At 32.2% G+C, this 17,045-nt stretch overlaps 1 protein-coding gene across 1 annotated transcript; it reads right to left on the bottom strand.

The window, feature by feature from the left end:
- Positions 1-2,913: 2,913 nt before the first annotated feature.
- Positions 2,914-15,660, bottom strand: fbxo15 (F-box protein 15). Its single transcript, XM_051098231.1, has 10 exons — positions 15,326-15,660; positions 15,132-15,221; positions 13,626-13,730; positions 13,290-13,523; positions 9,162-9,362; positions 8,951-9,074; positions 7,657-7,736; positions 7,096-7,241; positions 4,116-4,240; positions 2,914-4,015 (listed from the first exon to the last, which is right to left on the bottom strand). Exons 1-10 carry the CDS (start codon positions 15,400-15,402, stop codon positions 3,746-3,748), a joined length of 1,452 nt encoding a protein of 483 aa, XP_050954188.1. The 5' UTR covers positions 15,403-15,660; the 3' UTR covers positions 2,914-3,745.
- Positions 15,661-17,045: the final 1,385 nt, after the last annotated feature.

Consider the following 17,045-nt stretch of genomic DNA (forward strand, 5'->3'; position numbering starts at 1 on the left):
AAAATTTCTTCAAACCTGCTTTTGTATTTTAGCAATCACTACATTCATTTACGTTATATTACCCGTCCTGGTCTTTCTAAATGAAAAACACTCTATTACTATTTCCAGCCATTTCTATAGTACAGCATTCGCTTGTTTTTGCTAACTCATTGCTATTTGTGCTTCATTTACGGATTACCACATCTAGCAGGTGTTTTATGACTTGTAAAGACTATATTACCAGATGAATAAAGCGTTTTTACTACACTAAAATGCGCCTCGGGTCGGCCTTAAAATAGCTGCATTGCACTGTTGTTCATCTACTGCAGTACAATAAACCATTGAAATATTAGGGCAACATAAGGGGTATTAACCTTCAGGCAAACCTTTAATACAGCCTCAGTCATGACAAGAAGCCAATTCATTTGAGCCTACAGAGGGAATGGATTTGGATCAGAGTCACGACACAGAATATGTTGAAAAAAGCAGTTTTCAAGGTTAGCTTGACCTCTAAGGAAAAAAAAAGCGAGAAAGTGCTAGGCAATCTTATTACGCCACTATCCAGTTTTTTATGTCTGTCTCTTCTGCCAGCCGTATAACTTCGGTACCTCTGATTACTGACCTAAGCGAAACGTTATTCCGACTCTGGAATTGTGTCAAAACGCCTGCAGTAAGGAGCTATGTCGTGATTATATACCTCTACTGAATGCAATTGTCTTATGCTAGGAATGCTGAGGCTGCACAATAACAACATAGCAGTGTATACAGAGACTTTTGCTGCCAAATGAACATTGCTAAGCTATATAAGTCACAGCATGTTTTCATTTTATGATGTGAAAATATTGTTCACGGAGTCACACGCTAAAATCCCATTACATACTTTTAATGTCTTCGGTGTTATGGCGTGATACATCTTCAAGTCAAGCACTTCAACTGAAATTTTATGGACTATTAAATTTGCATAAACCAATGCAGCGGAAATTTAAAGTGTAACTTGACGCTATGACAAAAGAACATAATCTACCTCTAGGGCAGAGAAATGTCTATTTCCTATGAATAATATAGTGAAATCAACCGCCGGGCGTACAGGAATTCCGTCATGTTCCGCGGTAAGAAATATTCTGCTAGTCGAGTAAGCAGCATCGACCAAAACGGTCCATTATGCAAATCATTTCATTTAAAAATATGCATAATGGGGAAAAAATGTGGCATTTCTGATGAAGATTGAAAGGAAAATCAAGTTAAGTGGATTCAGTGGCTTTGGTTTTGACATGACCATGAATCCAGTACAAAACAATAAACAGCAATAAACTAAATTTGCAATATATCAACACAAAAAAACGATCAGAATCAGATACATTCCCTTATGCCTAGGTGACAAGGGCAATTACTCCATATGCTGTTCATATATATACATATTATATATATATTTTATAACTAAAACTAGAATGGAATATATATATATATATATATATATATATATATATATATATATATATATACATACATACATATATATATATACATATATATATATATATATATATATATATATATATATATATATATATATATATATATATATATATATGTTTTCTTAAATGAGAAATGTTTTCTTGGCAACTAACTGATATAAAATAGGTAAAAAAATTTTTTTCATTTTTACATTTCATGTTAACTTTTTTAATAAGTCGTGTTTTTAATTAACCATATTAAACCAGTTTGTATCATTAACAGTTTGTCATACTGTCAGTTTTTTTTTTTTTTTAATTATAGTTAGAATTTTTATTTTTATACATTTCATTTAAATTTTTGGTTAAAGTTTTAATAAATGTTGTTTTAATCATTTTATTATTCTTTTAAAATATTTATTTATTTATTTATTTATTTTAGTACATCAAGTTAAACTAAATAAAAATGAGTTTTTTTTTTCTTTTTTGGCAAATAACTGATATAAAATAAGTAAAATAAGTTTCTTTTTTAACTCTTTTAAAGTAAGTTTTGGTTTTAATTAACTATATTAATACTGTGTTTATCGTCATACTTTCATTTTTTTAATAGGCTTTTTATGACTTTTTTAAAAAGACGTATTTACTTATTTATTTATTTATCTATCTATTTATTTATTTATTTTAAATTATTTCAATTCTAGTTTTAGTTATTTTAGTACATCAAGTTAAAATAAATAAAAATGAGAAATGTTTATTGGCAACTAACTGATATAATTTAAGTAAAATAAGTTTTATATATATATATATATTTTCAATTTAACAGCCATATTAACCCTGTTTTTAATCGTCATACTTTCAGTTTTTTATATCAATAATAGTTATATATTTTCATTTAAATTTTATATATTTTCATTTAAATTTTTATTAAAGTTTTAGTAAATGTGATATTTTAGTTATGTTATTAGTTTTTTTAGGATGTCTTTGTTTATTTATTTATTCATTTATTTATTCATTCATTCATTCATTCATTCATAATGATTTCCATTCTAGTTTTAGTTATTTTAATACATCAAGTTAAACAAAATAAAAATGAAAAATGTTTTATTGGCAGCTAACTTATATAAATAAATAAAGTAAAAAAAAAAATACTTTGATTTAACCTTCTTTTTTTTTTAAGTAAGCTATAGTTTTAATAAACTATATTAACCCTGTTTTTTTATCATCATACTGTCAGTTTTTATTTTTTTTTTTTTTTTTTTTTTTTTTACATTTCACATTACATTTTTATTCATTTTATTTATTTGTTTAAAAATGATTTCCATCTAATTTTAGTTACTTCAGTAAAAGGTAAACTGAATAAAAATGAGAAATGTGTTATTGCTACTAACTGATATAAAATAAGTAAAGAAAAAAAATTATATATATATATATATTCATTTTTTTTTTTTTTTTTTTTTTTTTGTATTAACTGTATTAACCCTGTTTTGTCATTGATTTCAGTAAAGCACAATCTTCCAAAGCAAATCGAGATTTCATCATCAAGGCTCTTTCAGCTCAGATCTGCTGCTAAACTGAAAGAGTTTGTTTTACAACAGCATTTGGAAACCATCCCAGCTTGATAACTGTAACTGTATGTACGTAGACCCATCTCAATCTCATCTCCAGATGGTTCAGCACATGCCAGTGAGACTTCTAGTGGCAATCAAAAATAAGAAATTACATCTTACTTACTAGAATCCAATTAGCTATTACCAATAAAAATCACAATTTTGCTTTTAGTTACAAAAGCAGCCCAGCATGGCATTTCTCCACAGTATATTTGTAAACTCCTTCACCCATACTCTGCCCCAAGGTCATGCAATCAACTCCCTCCTGTCCCGCTGATACTGTAAGGGAGATTTCTCAGTTCTGGAACAGCTTCCCTGCTCACATTAGATCCTCCTCCTCCACCGGCGCTTTTTTAAATCCAGCTTAAAGGGCCATTTTTATTCCTTAGCTCTTGATTCAATGGAATCTTTTTATGGGCTTCTTATTCTATTATTTACATTTTATCAGACTTGACATGAAAATCCCTCTCTTTGTAACATGCCGACTTTAATATCCTGCAAAATGTAATGATCCTTGAAAATGCGCATTTAAGTGTTAAAATGTATAGTAACGTTCAGCCAGAAAAGAAAAAAGCGACAATAATCTTGACAGGAGTTTAATCTTGCCACAATCCTGAGTTACTGACTAGTTTAGCAGTGGCCTTGCTTGATTTTAAGTCAAATATGGTAAAACGGTTGTCACACGAATCGAAATGCCACACGAAGGCTTCAATAATCTCTCCCAAAGTGCTTATTCACTTTGGCGACAGCAATGTAAATCACTAGATTAACCACAAAATACTGTTCCTCATACTCCATCTGCTTCAGCCTCATCTCCACCCTCCCCTCTGAGTCTTGGTATAGGACGGAGAGACTCCCGCCGTCAAAATCATAAGATACCGTGTCCCGACTTGCTTTTGTCATCACGACAGGAGCGCTGACACACCAAAAAGGCTGCTTGGCTTCATCCCATACAGTGAGGTTGATCATGCAACAGTCCTGGAGACACAAATTAGACCATGAAAAACTTTCTTACGTAAGCATTAAAGTACTGTGACTTAAAAGTGAGGACGATTGGATCAGTGTGATGATTGAGTACCTTGACAGTTCCATGTAAAGCTTCAGTCCTCCAAGGCAAGCTGACATCCCCAGCCAGATGAGTATTTGGGGATCTGTTATTCTCACTGATCACTTCCAGTGGAAGATAACCATTAGAAATCTGATCTGGAGGGTAAAAAAAAAGAGGTGCAATTTGGTACTAAAATAATTAAAGACACTAAATTCTTTAATTTATACACACTAAATTATAGACTCTTGTGTCAATGTCCCTGTATTAAAGGAGAAGTCACATATAATGTACTCAACCCCTTGTCATCCAAGATGTTCATGTCTTTCTTCAGTCGTAAAGACGTGTTTTTTGAGGTAAACATATTTTCTCCATATAATGGACTGATATGGTGCCCCGATTTTGAACTTCCAAAACGCAGTTTAAATGCGGCTTCAAATGGCTCTAAACGATCCCAGCCAAGGAATAACGGTCTTATCTAGCAAAATGATTGGTCACTGTTTTCGAAAAATAAAAATTTGTATACTTTTACTACAAAAGCTCATGTAGCACAGGCTCTGGGATGCGCATCCACGAGTCGTCTCGGTGAGTGATTCATTCAGTCGCACATGCGCAACATCCTGTTAGGTTCTGTACTGGAATTAGTTCACCTGTTTCGAGTGTTCGGGTTTTTCGAGTCGTTCGTTCATCTTATGGGGCTGTCACGTGATGCTGATTTTGCTAAAATGAATGAAATGACTCGAAAAAAGATTTGTTCGTTTTGCTGAACGAGACTCAAAGGTCAGAGTCAGTAAAATGATCTGAACTTCCCATCACTACTACGAATCACATCTAAGTTCATCGTCTGTGTACTCAGGCTCAAAAAGGTACAGTATTTAGAAAAACTCCATGTTATTTTCTCCTACAATTTCAGAATCGTCCGACATCGTTGTACCTTTTTGTTTGTAAACAGCGTTTCACTTACTTGCATTTTCTTAGTTTTTGTGCATTCGCTTTGTAAACACTGGGTCTGTGGTTCCGTCTACGCTCCGCGTGACCTTTCGACATGATTCAATAGTATGTGAACGTGCATCCCAGAGCCTGTGCTACACGAGCTTTTGTGCTTAAAAAGTATACAAATTTTTATTTTCTGAAAAAATGACCGATCGTTTCGCTAGATAAGACCCTTCTTCCTCGGCTGGGATCATTTAGAGCCTTTTGAAGCTGCATTTAAACTACATTTTGGAAGTTCAAAATCAGGACACCATATCAGTCCATTATATGGAGAAAAATGCTGAAATGTTTTCCTCAAAAAACATAATTTCTTTATGACTGAAGAAAGAAAGACATGAACATCTTGAATGACAAGGGGGTGAGTACATTATATGTGAACCTTTGTTTTGGAAGTGGACTTCTCCTTTAAATAAGATATCAAAATTAATATTTACAATTACAATTGTATTGTTTTTATTTCAAATCATTTTTAACCAAAAGGTGGTTTTGAGTGGCTGTATAAAGTAAATCAGAAAGTATATATTTTCATATTTTAAATAATATGCACATTTGTTCAAAATGTTTTTGAAAGAAATCTCTTCTGTTCTCCAAGGCTGCATTCATTTGCTTAGAAATGCAGTAGACAAAGTAATATTGTGAAGTATTTAAATTATGAAATATAAAAACGGTTTTCTATTTTAATATATTTTATTATTTCTATTTTATTATTTATTTTCTATTTCAGTAAGATTTTTAATGTGTTTTAAAAAAGGTTTTTTGCTCATCAAGACTGCATTTATTTGATTAAAAATACAAAAAAATAGTAATATTGTAAAATATTACTGCAAATTAAAATAGTGGTTTTCTATTTTAATATACTTTAAAATATAATTTATTCCAGTGATGCAAAGCTGAACTTTCAGCATCATTACTTCAGTCTTTAGTGTCACATGAAAATACTTTTTTTTTTTATTTTTACTATCATGTATATGTTGAAAACAGTTGTGCTGCCAAAATTTGCTATATTTTTGTAGAATCTGTAAAATATATTTTTTTAATTTTTCCTTTTTTATAATGTATTTATGTATCTAAATACCTTTTAGAATACACTGCTGTTCAAAAGTTAAAAAAAAAAAAAGTAATGTTTTTTTTTGCTCACCAAAACTGCATTTATTTGATTTGAAAAAAAAAAAAAAAAAAAAAAAAAAAAAAAAAAAATTACAAACAAAAAATTGTGAAATATTATTGGAAATTAAAATAGTGGTTTTCTCCAGTGTCACATAATCCTTCAGAAATCATCAATATAAATTAACATTCAGAGTTTGGGGTCAGTATTTTTTTCTTTCTTTCTTTTTTTTTTTTTTTAAATAAAAATAAAAATACTTTTATTAATCAAGAATGCATTAAACTGATTTTAAAAAAGTGATAGTAAAGACTTATTCTATTGTTAGAAAAGATTTCTGTTTTGAATAAATGCTGTTCTTTTTAACATTTTAGTCATAAAATCTTGCAAAAAGAATCACAGGTTCCAAAAAAACATCAAGCAGCACAACCGTCTCCAACACTGATAATAATTCAACATATTAGAATGATTTCTAAAGGATCATGTGACACTGAAAACTGAAATAATGGCTGATAAACATTCAGCTTTGCATCACAGAAATAAATTATATTTTAAAAGTATAGTAAAATAGAAAACTGTTATTTTAAATTGCAATAATATTACAGTTTTTCCTGTATTTTCGATCAAATAAATATAACTTTTTGTCGAGAAAAATGCTCAAATACACTATTTAAGGGTAAAAACAGCTTCATTTTGCTTAAAGCAGAACAACACTGATATATTTTTGAGAATCTAGCACCATCTACTGTTGAGAATCTAGTACAATCCACTGTCAAGGAATCTAGGTTATTTATTTATTTTGTACCATGAACTGGTTATCATTTTTCAAAATATAAACTATTAGCTTAACGGGTAATAATTTAAAATCATTATAAATAATAATATTCTTGTTGCAGAGTGCATAATGTCTGCTTTTACCTCTTCTGCAAAACAGCTGGGAAAAGCGGCCAGACATGATGACTCTCACTGTATTGTGCAGTTCAATGTAAGCTGTGTATCCATGGAGACCATACTCTGGGTCCACATCATCAAACAAAGCACTGACTCCAGCTGCTGTACATGGACTAGAGGTGTGAATGAGGGATAAAGAAGGGAAAGGAAGAGATTAACTACAAATTAGGTGAGATTTCATTTCATTTTAGGTCATTTCATTTCACACTAAGGACCGTAGAGACAGTATGGCAGTAAAACAGAAAAACAGAAAGTATAACAACTGATGAGTCAGAGCTGTACAGTGATCAGCTTCACCAGAAGATGGAGTTATTACCCCACCAAACTATACTGATGGTGACACATAACTGACATTTAAGTTGTGAGACACATCTGTGATTAAGAGAGAGAGAGAGCAGAAAAATGAAATGAAACAACAAATGAAATACAAGATTTGTGCATTTGTATCTTCTGTAAATGTAAATGTAAAAAACACTGGATAAAAGATTTTTGCAAAAGAAAATATGATAAGAGGACATAAAGCCATACCTAATAGATAGAGGAAGACTTCTTTCCACAAGTCTGTGATTGTGCAAGTTCACCATGACAAACGCAATTTCCCACTGGTCCTGAATAAAAAGCACAAAATTAAAATTTGTTGCATTATCAATGAATATTATTATTTTTATATTATGAATACTACTTCAACTACTAATATACCATTCATAAATTAAGAGTTTAGCTTTTTTTATATTGTATTATATTTTATCATTTTATATTATTACTACAGCAACAATGTCTGCATTTAAGGCTGCAATAATTAAATTTAAAAAATACTGTATTTTTCTGAAACATTATTACAACTTAAAAATATTAGCATTAATTATTATTATTATTATTAAAATTCAATCATCAAAATCACAATGTTTGCATTTAATGTTGCTATTATTTCACAAAAAAATACACTATTTTTGTGAAAAATTCACTAAATTTAAACTAATTATATTATATTATGTTATATTATATTATATATAAATATAGAAATATTTTGTAATATATATATATATATTTTTTTTTTTTCAACTATTATTACTTCAAAGTAACAATGTTTGCATTTAAGGCTGCAATAATTTAATAAACTTAAAAATACTGTATTTTTCTGAAACATGATTACAATTTTAAAAAATTATTATATTATATTATATTATATTATTCAATCATTACTATAGTATTCAAAGTCAATGTTTGTATTTAATGCTGCTAAAGTTTTACAAAAATACAGTATTTTTGTAAAAAAAAAAAAATCACAAAATTTAAAATAATTATTATATTATATTATATTATATTATATAGTTGAAATTTATTATATTTCAACTATTACTACAGCCTTCAGAGTAACAATGTTTGCATTTAAAGCTGCAATAATTTAATTAAAAATACTGTATTTTTTCTGAAACATTATTACAATTTAAAAATTATTATTATTATTATTATCATTATTTACATTTTTTAACAGTATATTACAATTTAATATCTTTTTATTTAGGATTTAGATTTTTTTAGCAATCATTACTACAGTCTTTTCTCAAGAAACATTCCTCATTATTATCAACATTAAAAACTGCTAAATATTTTTATGGAGATTTTCTTTTCCAAAAGAAAGTTCAAAAGAACGGCATTTATTTGAAATAGAAACGAAAATTTTGTAAAGTGTTAATCAGTCACTTTTTATCAATTAATACATGCTTGCGAATAAAAGCATTCATTTATTTTGAAGAGTGACACAAAATGTTTTATCCACAATGTACAAGGAGAACTCGAACTAACTAGAATTAGAAAATACCTTCCAGAATCCCAAAGTTACGCCTTTTCCAACATACAGCATCTTGACAATCTTGTCTGAAACACACAACTCACTGTGTTCCCCTTGAAGCTTTATTTTGGACATAACTGATTTCCAACCCGGCCTGAAAGACACAAGTTGGAAGCAACTATTCAACACTCATTTAAGTTGGAGTACAAGTGTACCTTTGTATTTCTGGCACCTACCGTACCTGTAAGGAGCAGGACAATCGAGGGGCACCCGCAACACTCCGTGAAGCTCAAGAGAGGTGAGCTGGTTGAAAGGAGGCCAACTGACAGCGCCCCAGAACACAAAAACAGCCGTACTGCTGAAGGAGGCATGAGACTGCTCAAAGGTGCTCTGCCGTCCTCTCCCATCAGTCACTGTGATCTCCCATGTAATGCACAGACTCCTGCCAGACACACATGACACAAACCCCATCTGACACCTCTGCGCTCAGATCATTTAAGGGCAATGGCTTTTTTGTTGTTTTTTGAAGAAGTGAGGAATGCAAGATAAAGAAAACATTAAATGTATCATGAGAAAACACTAAGCTGATGAAAATAATGTTTGATATGTATACTTATCTTGCTTGCCTGTAACATCCCCAAAACAAGATACACTTCTTTACTTACGCAAGTTTAAAATATGAAACTGAAAGACAACATTGTTTTCCAGATACTAGATTTTGAAATAAGCTTATTATTAATTGCATTTCAAAGATCTAAGAAAATCTAATAAGCAATAAGTTTAAAGGGGGGTTAAACCTGAAATTCTAAAAAAAATAAAAATGATTTTATTAAAAAATGTTCTGAAATATGAAAACTGAATAATGTTGTTTTTAGATACTATATTTTAAAGCTAATTATTTATTAAATTTGTTAAGCACGCGTAAAGCAAAAATCTATTTCATTTAAAAATTAAGGTTCAAGCTTAAAATAATAACACAAATGTTGCCAATAACAATAATAATAATTCTGAAATAAGAAAAATGAAATAAAATGTTGTTTTTAGAGTATTTTGTAAAATATTTTCTATATTCTGAATGAAGTTTATATATACACTACCAAGTAGATTTGAACAGTAAGATTTTTAATGTTTTTGAAGAAGTCTCTTCTACTCACCAAGCCTGCATTTATTTGATCCAAAGTCCAGCAAAAAAACTGTGAAATGTAGAAATATTTTTACTATTTGAAATAACTGTTTTCTATTAGAGTATATTTTAAAAGGTAATTTATTCCTGTGGTTTCAAAGCTGAATTTTTTGCATCATTACTCACATGATCCATCAGAAATCATTGAAATATTCTGATTTACTACTTAAAACACATTTATTATTATTATTATTATGCTGAAAACAGCTGAGTAGAATTTTTAAGTTTCTTTGATTAATAGAAAGTTCAGATGAACGACATTTATCTGAAATAAAAATCTTTTGCAACATTATAAATATCTTTACACATTACACAGCTTTACTTCCAAAAATGTTATAATTCTGAAATTATAGTTAGAAAACTGAACTATAATACTGTTTTCAGACACACTAACTTATAATAAATATATAAAGACAAATGCAATAAATAAATTTAATTAATTTAACGTGTGTGTGTGTGTGTGTGTGTGTGTAAGCAAAACTATAATAAAGTTTAGTGAGGGTTATGCTTAAAGTAATAATTCATATGAATTAAATTTGTAAAAATAAAGTTTAGTAAGGTTTAATAATAATAAAAATGTTGCAAACGGGTAAAATAAAAATATAGCTGCAAGCAGCAATTATTTCCAGGGTTTTAAGGCATTTTAAGAAAAAGACAATTTAGGTGTCTTGCTAAATAAAGATTTTATATAGCATTTTTGTCAAGTTCAGGTAATTAATCATAGGACTAGTTCGCAAAAGTAGGTTCTCTATCTTCTCAATCATTTAACAAAAGATTTGACTGAAAAAGAGGCAAAGTTGTCAGAATGAGGAGTACATTCAGTGCATGTGCGAAAAACCTCGCAATGTACATTAGTTTACGATTACGATATTGGCCCCCCAGTGGCCGATTTCTTTCCTTGTCTAATAGGTGCTCAAACTTGAGCGGCCAATGGCGGCCATGTTTTTCTGAGATAGGCAAATGTCCTTCTGGCACTTTGGACCAAAACCGTGCTCAGCGATTATCATGTTGATAGGACAAATGGTTGCGTAGGTATACACATTTTTTATGTTTTTCCCTCTTATATCATCACTAGGTGGCCAAGCACTGCAATTTTTTTTCCTGTGACCTCAGATTGAGCTCTGCATTACTTTTCTGAGTTTGGCGAAGATATCTCATTCCGTTCAAGAGTTATAGGTATTTTTGATAATTATTGATATTCACTCTCCAGAGAATGCACTGGTTTTGTACATTCAGGCGAAAAACATAGGGCTAGTTCGCAAAAGTAGGCTTTTCAAAAAATCCAAAATACCCGAAAGGCTCACGATCAAATTTGAGACACACTGTAAAAAACAATTTGCTGAGTCAACTTAAAATAATTTGTAACCTGGCTGCCTTAAAATTTTAAGTTCAGTCAACTCAAAAATAGTTTATTCGTCTTGAAATGTTAAATTATACTAAGTGACAACTTAGATATTTGAGTTGAATCAACTTAAAATTTTAAGGCAGCTGGGTTACTTACCCATCTGTTAAGTTTAGCAAACACAAATATCTAAGTTGTTACTTAGTACAACTTAACATTTCAAGTTGACTAAACTTATTTTAGTTGACTGAATTAAAATTTTAAGGCAGCAGGGTAACAAATTATTTTAAGCTGACTCAACAAATTGTGTTTTTACAGTGCATGCGTTTTGTCTGGCATGAGCCAAGATTTCCAACGACATGGGACACTTGAGCCTGTGACTTACAGTTTAGGACCTATGAGCGATTTCGTATTTTTGATCGCTGTAGCGCCCCATCAGGCCGATTGGGGCGAGCCTTGGTGACGTTGTCGGCGGTGTGAGTACTACCAGCCCTCCAATTTTCATGTCTCTACAATTTACGGTTTGGTCTGCACGATCAGTTTGAACCCCTAAAAAAACCCTAAAAAAACAAATCCAACATGTCTTAAACAGAAATTTGTTGCAAAAATGCTACAATTTTGAAATATGAAACCTAAACTGAAGGATAATGTTGCTTTCAGAGCCATTTGGATTAAGTTAATTGAATGAATGGACATTTTAAATAAATGAATACAAAATTATCTTTTAAGAAGCAGAATCCAAGGTAAAGAGCCAAAGTATCATAAAAAAACAAGTCTGCTAATAAACAATAATCTGTATTTGTATCCATTTTTCATATAAGAGTATCCCAAGCATCCCAAAAACATATTTATTTGATAATCAAATCTGTGTTCATATGAAAATACTACTGATTGACTGACTAACACGCAGGTACTGTTAAGTTCTAAGCTGATTAAGAGCAAGGAAGTGTCTGTTAGGCAAAACACTAGCAATGAATGACATTAATTCTGAAAGAAGCAGGGCATTAGATTGGGGAAATACCTAATATGATGCATCTTGTGCCGGGCATCGGCACCATACGATATCAATTAATGCTGTAAAACGAGATACAAGCAGAGTCCCAGCGAGATTAATAGCTGTTGTTTGTGTCTGCAAGTCAGTGGAGATGATTATTACCGAAGTAAATCTCATCCTTCTGTGTCTTTGTAACTGAGGAACCTATGGGGATTTGTCTGGGCAAGAGGTAGGGGCCAAGCAATTTATTTCTACAATTCACCCAGCCTTCAGAGGGGACCACAATTATTTTCATTCCCCCTGTATGCCACACGCTCTCTGAGTCGAAAAATTGAGTGGCCCGGCAGCTCTAATCAGAGGTTAAGACAACAGCACGCCACGGCCTGCAGATCATCAAGCGTGTTTCCGTATCCCATCGCCCAGGAGCACAGAGCAAATCTAAGACGCTGACTCTCACACTCACCTTTAATAAGCCCACACACTGCAGGAGGGAAAAACACACCCTGACATATATTTGATGGGGAATATGCCATCTTCAACAAATTAGACAGGTCACAACAAAGACGAGATTTTGACTACAAAGTCTTGTTGTGTATTACTAAATGTAGGGATGTACAGGAAGACAAAAGAAATAAACCAAAACAACTTGAAACCCAGAAACTACAACTAAACATAGTTTATGCGTACATATTTATATAAAGAAACAGATTATGTGTCACCATGCCAAACCAAAAACAACATAATAATCATAACATGCAAACGGATATCAAGAGAATATAAAACCTACGTTTAATTAGTCCTCGTATTTCTGAATTCTCAAACAAACTAAATCAAAGCCAAAATCTCTAACCTTATGACGTCCTCTGTATGTCGTGGCAGTCCTGAATAAGGGTCAATGCGTCGAAGTTTTGTTCTCCACTTGTTCACATTCAGACCGGAAATTTCTTTGAAGAACTTGTTTCTCCAATATCTCTTTGGCCTCTCCTGCACACCCACCACACCAAGATCACATATCATCTGGTTTTCTTGGCTGGCTTTCTTCTTTTTGGTACATTCACAGATGTAAAACTGATACCACATAGCGCTGCAAGAACATCAGGATGAGGAAAAAAAATATTTTGATTGATTTTTGAGCTTTGAGAGAGACACAAAAAAGGCACAGAAACACACAAAAAAACTCACTCACTTGCTGTTGGACAATGCATGGAAGTGCTTGTTAATGAAACTAATGCAGAAAAAAGACCCAGCATCCAAAAATGAGAGAATCCTGAGAATGATCTCTGGTGGCAACCTAGATAAAAAAGATAAAAACAGATAAGATAGATAGATAGATAGATAGATAGATAGATAGATAGATAGATAGATAGATAGATAGATAGATAGATAGATAGATAGATAAATAGACAGACAGACAGACAGACAGACAGATATACTATAGATATCTGAATTATGATAACTAAAAGATAATGTTGTTTTCAGAGACATTTGCATTAAATTAAAAAAAAAATAGACAGACAGACAGACAGACAGACAGACAGATAGATAGATAGATAGACAGACAGACAGATAGATAGATAAACAGATAGATAGACAGATAGATAGATAGATAGATAGATAGATAGATAGATAGATAGATAGATAGATAGATAGATAGATAGATAGACAGACAGATAGATAGATGGATAGACAGATGAGATAGATAGACAGATAGATAGATAGATAGATAGACAGACAGATAGGTAGACAGATAGACAGATAGATAGATAGATAGATAGATAGATAGATAGATAGATAGATAGATAGATAGATAGATAGATAATGTTGTTTTCAGAGATATGGATTAAGTTAATAAAATGAATGAACGAATGGACGGACGGACGGACGGACGGATAGGGAGACAGACAGCTGAAATATGAAAACTGAAAGATAATATTGTTTTCAGGGATTTGCATTGAGTTAATAAAATTAATGATTACATAGATAAATACATAGAGGACGGACGTATAGATAGATAGATAGACAGACAGACAGATAGATAGATGGATAGACAGATGATAGATAGACAGATAGATAGACAGACAGATAGATAGATAGATAGATAGATAGATAGATAGATAGATAGACAGATAGACAGATAGACAGATAGACAGACAGACAGATAGATAGATGGATAGACAGATGATAGATAGACAGATAGATAGATAGACAGACAGATAGATAGATAGATAGATAGATAGATAGATAGACAGACAGATAGATAGATAGATAGATAGATGGATAGACAGACAGACAGATAGATAGATGGATAGACAGATGATAGATAGACAGATAGATAGATAGACAGACAGATAGGTAGATAGATAGATAGATAGATAGATAGATAGATAGATAGATAGATAGATAGATAGATAGACAGATGGATGGATGGATAGATAGAGCTGAAAGATAATGTTGTTTTCAGAGATATGCATTAAGTTAATAAAATGATTGATTGAATGAATGAATGAATGAATGAATGGACGGACGTATAGAAAGATATAAAAATAAAAATAAATATATGTTTAAATAAATAACAATTTGTTCATACATATAACTTAAATAGCTACTTAAAATAAACAAAACATAATTAACTAATTTCTAGTGATCCAAGCAGTCACTGTAAAGCTAAAGTTACCATACTCTCAAAACTTGCCTTTCTAGGGAGCTTTCACAAGTCTTTTCTCTGCGTTTCGATGTCATTCTGTAGACTGGTGGATGTTGTACACCCGCTTTTCTTTGTTTACTAAAAAAATGAAACACAAACTCGCTGAAACGACCTAGCAAAGCTCGGCAGTAGTCAAGCATTAAAGCCAGCGTGATGCGAAATAACATAGCAGTAACAACAACCTGGACACGGATTTTGATTTAATAATTGAAGGCTTCCCCGCATCTTGCCTCTGGGTCTTCACAGATTGCGAAGACATAATTTGTATCTCCTCTGAAGCTTGTTTAAGAGCCTCTTAATTTGTTATCTGTTCAGTCTCGTTCTTCCGGCATCTCGCTGTCAAGGTAACCAGGCCAGGTGCCAAGCGTTTTACTCGCACTACACAGGGCGCACTGCCATCTCACAGAGTCTGCTTTATTTTATGGGAACAGTCTTGTAGACTAGGTAGGAGATTAAACAGTTATGCGAAGAGTTATATCATGCTATTCCAAATGAAAAAACTCCTAAAATAGCAATGTTGCCACAACTACATTCTTCTACTTAACTACGTGGCGAAATACCGCCTACAACAGGCCAGGAGCGCAAGTGTCGTTTTAGTATTCAAACTAGGATCTACGAACACCCTGAGAGCCACATGGGTGTGCTAATGCTACGTGAACAATTTGAGAGTGAACAAAAATGCTACACTTGCTCACCAATGGATCTGCAGTGAATGGGTGCCGTCAGAATGAGAGTTCAAACAGCTGATAAAAACATCACAATAATCCTCAAGTAATCCAAACGACTCCACTTCCATTTTTATAAGAAATAAATCTATCATTAAGGTGTTAACATTGCTTCTGTCCAAAATATGAGTCCGTAATCCATAATAACAGTAAAATATCCACCTCCTATGTCCTCTCACATCAAAATCCACCAACTTACTTGTTTTGAACTGTTTTCACTTGTAAACAGTGCATATTTCTCTCCTGATGCAGACAAGAGACAACTTTTTCATTGGAGAAAGCAATATTATGGATGAAGGACTCACATTTTAGCTGGTTTTCATCCATGAATGGCTTGAGGGTGAGTAAATTTTCAGCAAATTTTCATTTCTAGGTGAGCTATTCCTTGTATTTAATGAAGCAAAAAATAGAAAAGGGAATGTTTTGATGGTGGTCTAGGCTCTGGAGTGATGATGGTCTGCTGCTTGTCAGATGAAATAGTCATAACATTCACAACGTACGGTTTCTCGTAGTTGGGGAGACCTCTTCACTATGGGCATAAACGGCTCTGGGCCCCGTGATACACAGGCCTAGTGTCCACCCAGCTTGACATTTGATGTTTTCCTTCTTTTTCTCGCCCTTCTGCAAGCCCTAGGTCAGCTGCTGCTCTCAGATACTCAACATCAACCTCCATAGAGCCTGTCACACACAGTGCAATTCTTGTCAAAAAGGTGCGTGGAGAGCCTGTGAGGATGAATGATGTTGACTATGACTGGAGTTTGCATGATCTTTAAATTGTTCACCTAACTTAACCTCACTGTTGCAGGTGAAGTACCTGGAACCTATTTTAAAACCACTGTTGTGGCTATGCATATTAGCAAATTTGTTATTAAAGTACGGTATTTAGGGTAATACTGTTTTGAAATGACAATCAAGTCTCTCAAGTCTCCTAAAAGACAAGAATACAATAGTGTAAAGTGCCTGTTACTTCAGATTTAATAAAGACATTCATTCAATTACGAATTAAAGCAGTATCCCCATTTCACTCTTTAAAAGGCGCCAGTCGCGATCGCCTTGCATAATATTTCCAATTAGCAACTTTGAAGAGTGAGGGAAACTATTAATTAGGGAGGTTAAGAATGGGTTCAGTGGACATAACACATACTGAGTAGACCTGTCAAACCCAGCATCACACTTT

This window comes from Labeo rohita, chromosome 24 (assembly GCF_022985175.1).
Source record: "Labeo rohita strain BAU-BD-2019 chromosome 24, IGBB_LRoh.1.0, whole genome shotgun sequence".
Classification (NCBI taxonomy): domain Eukaryota; kingdom Metazoa; phylum Chordata; class Actinopteri; order Cypriniformes; family Cyprinidae; genus Labeo; species Labeo rohita.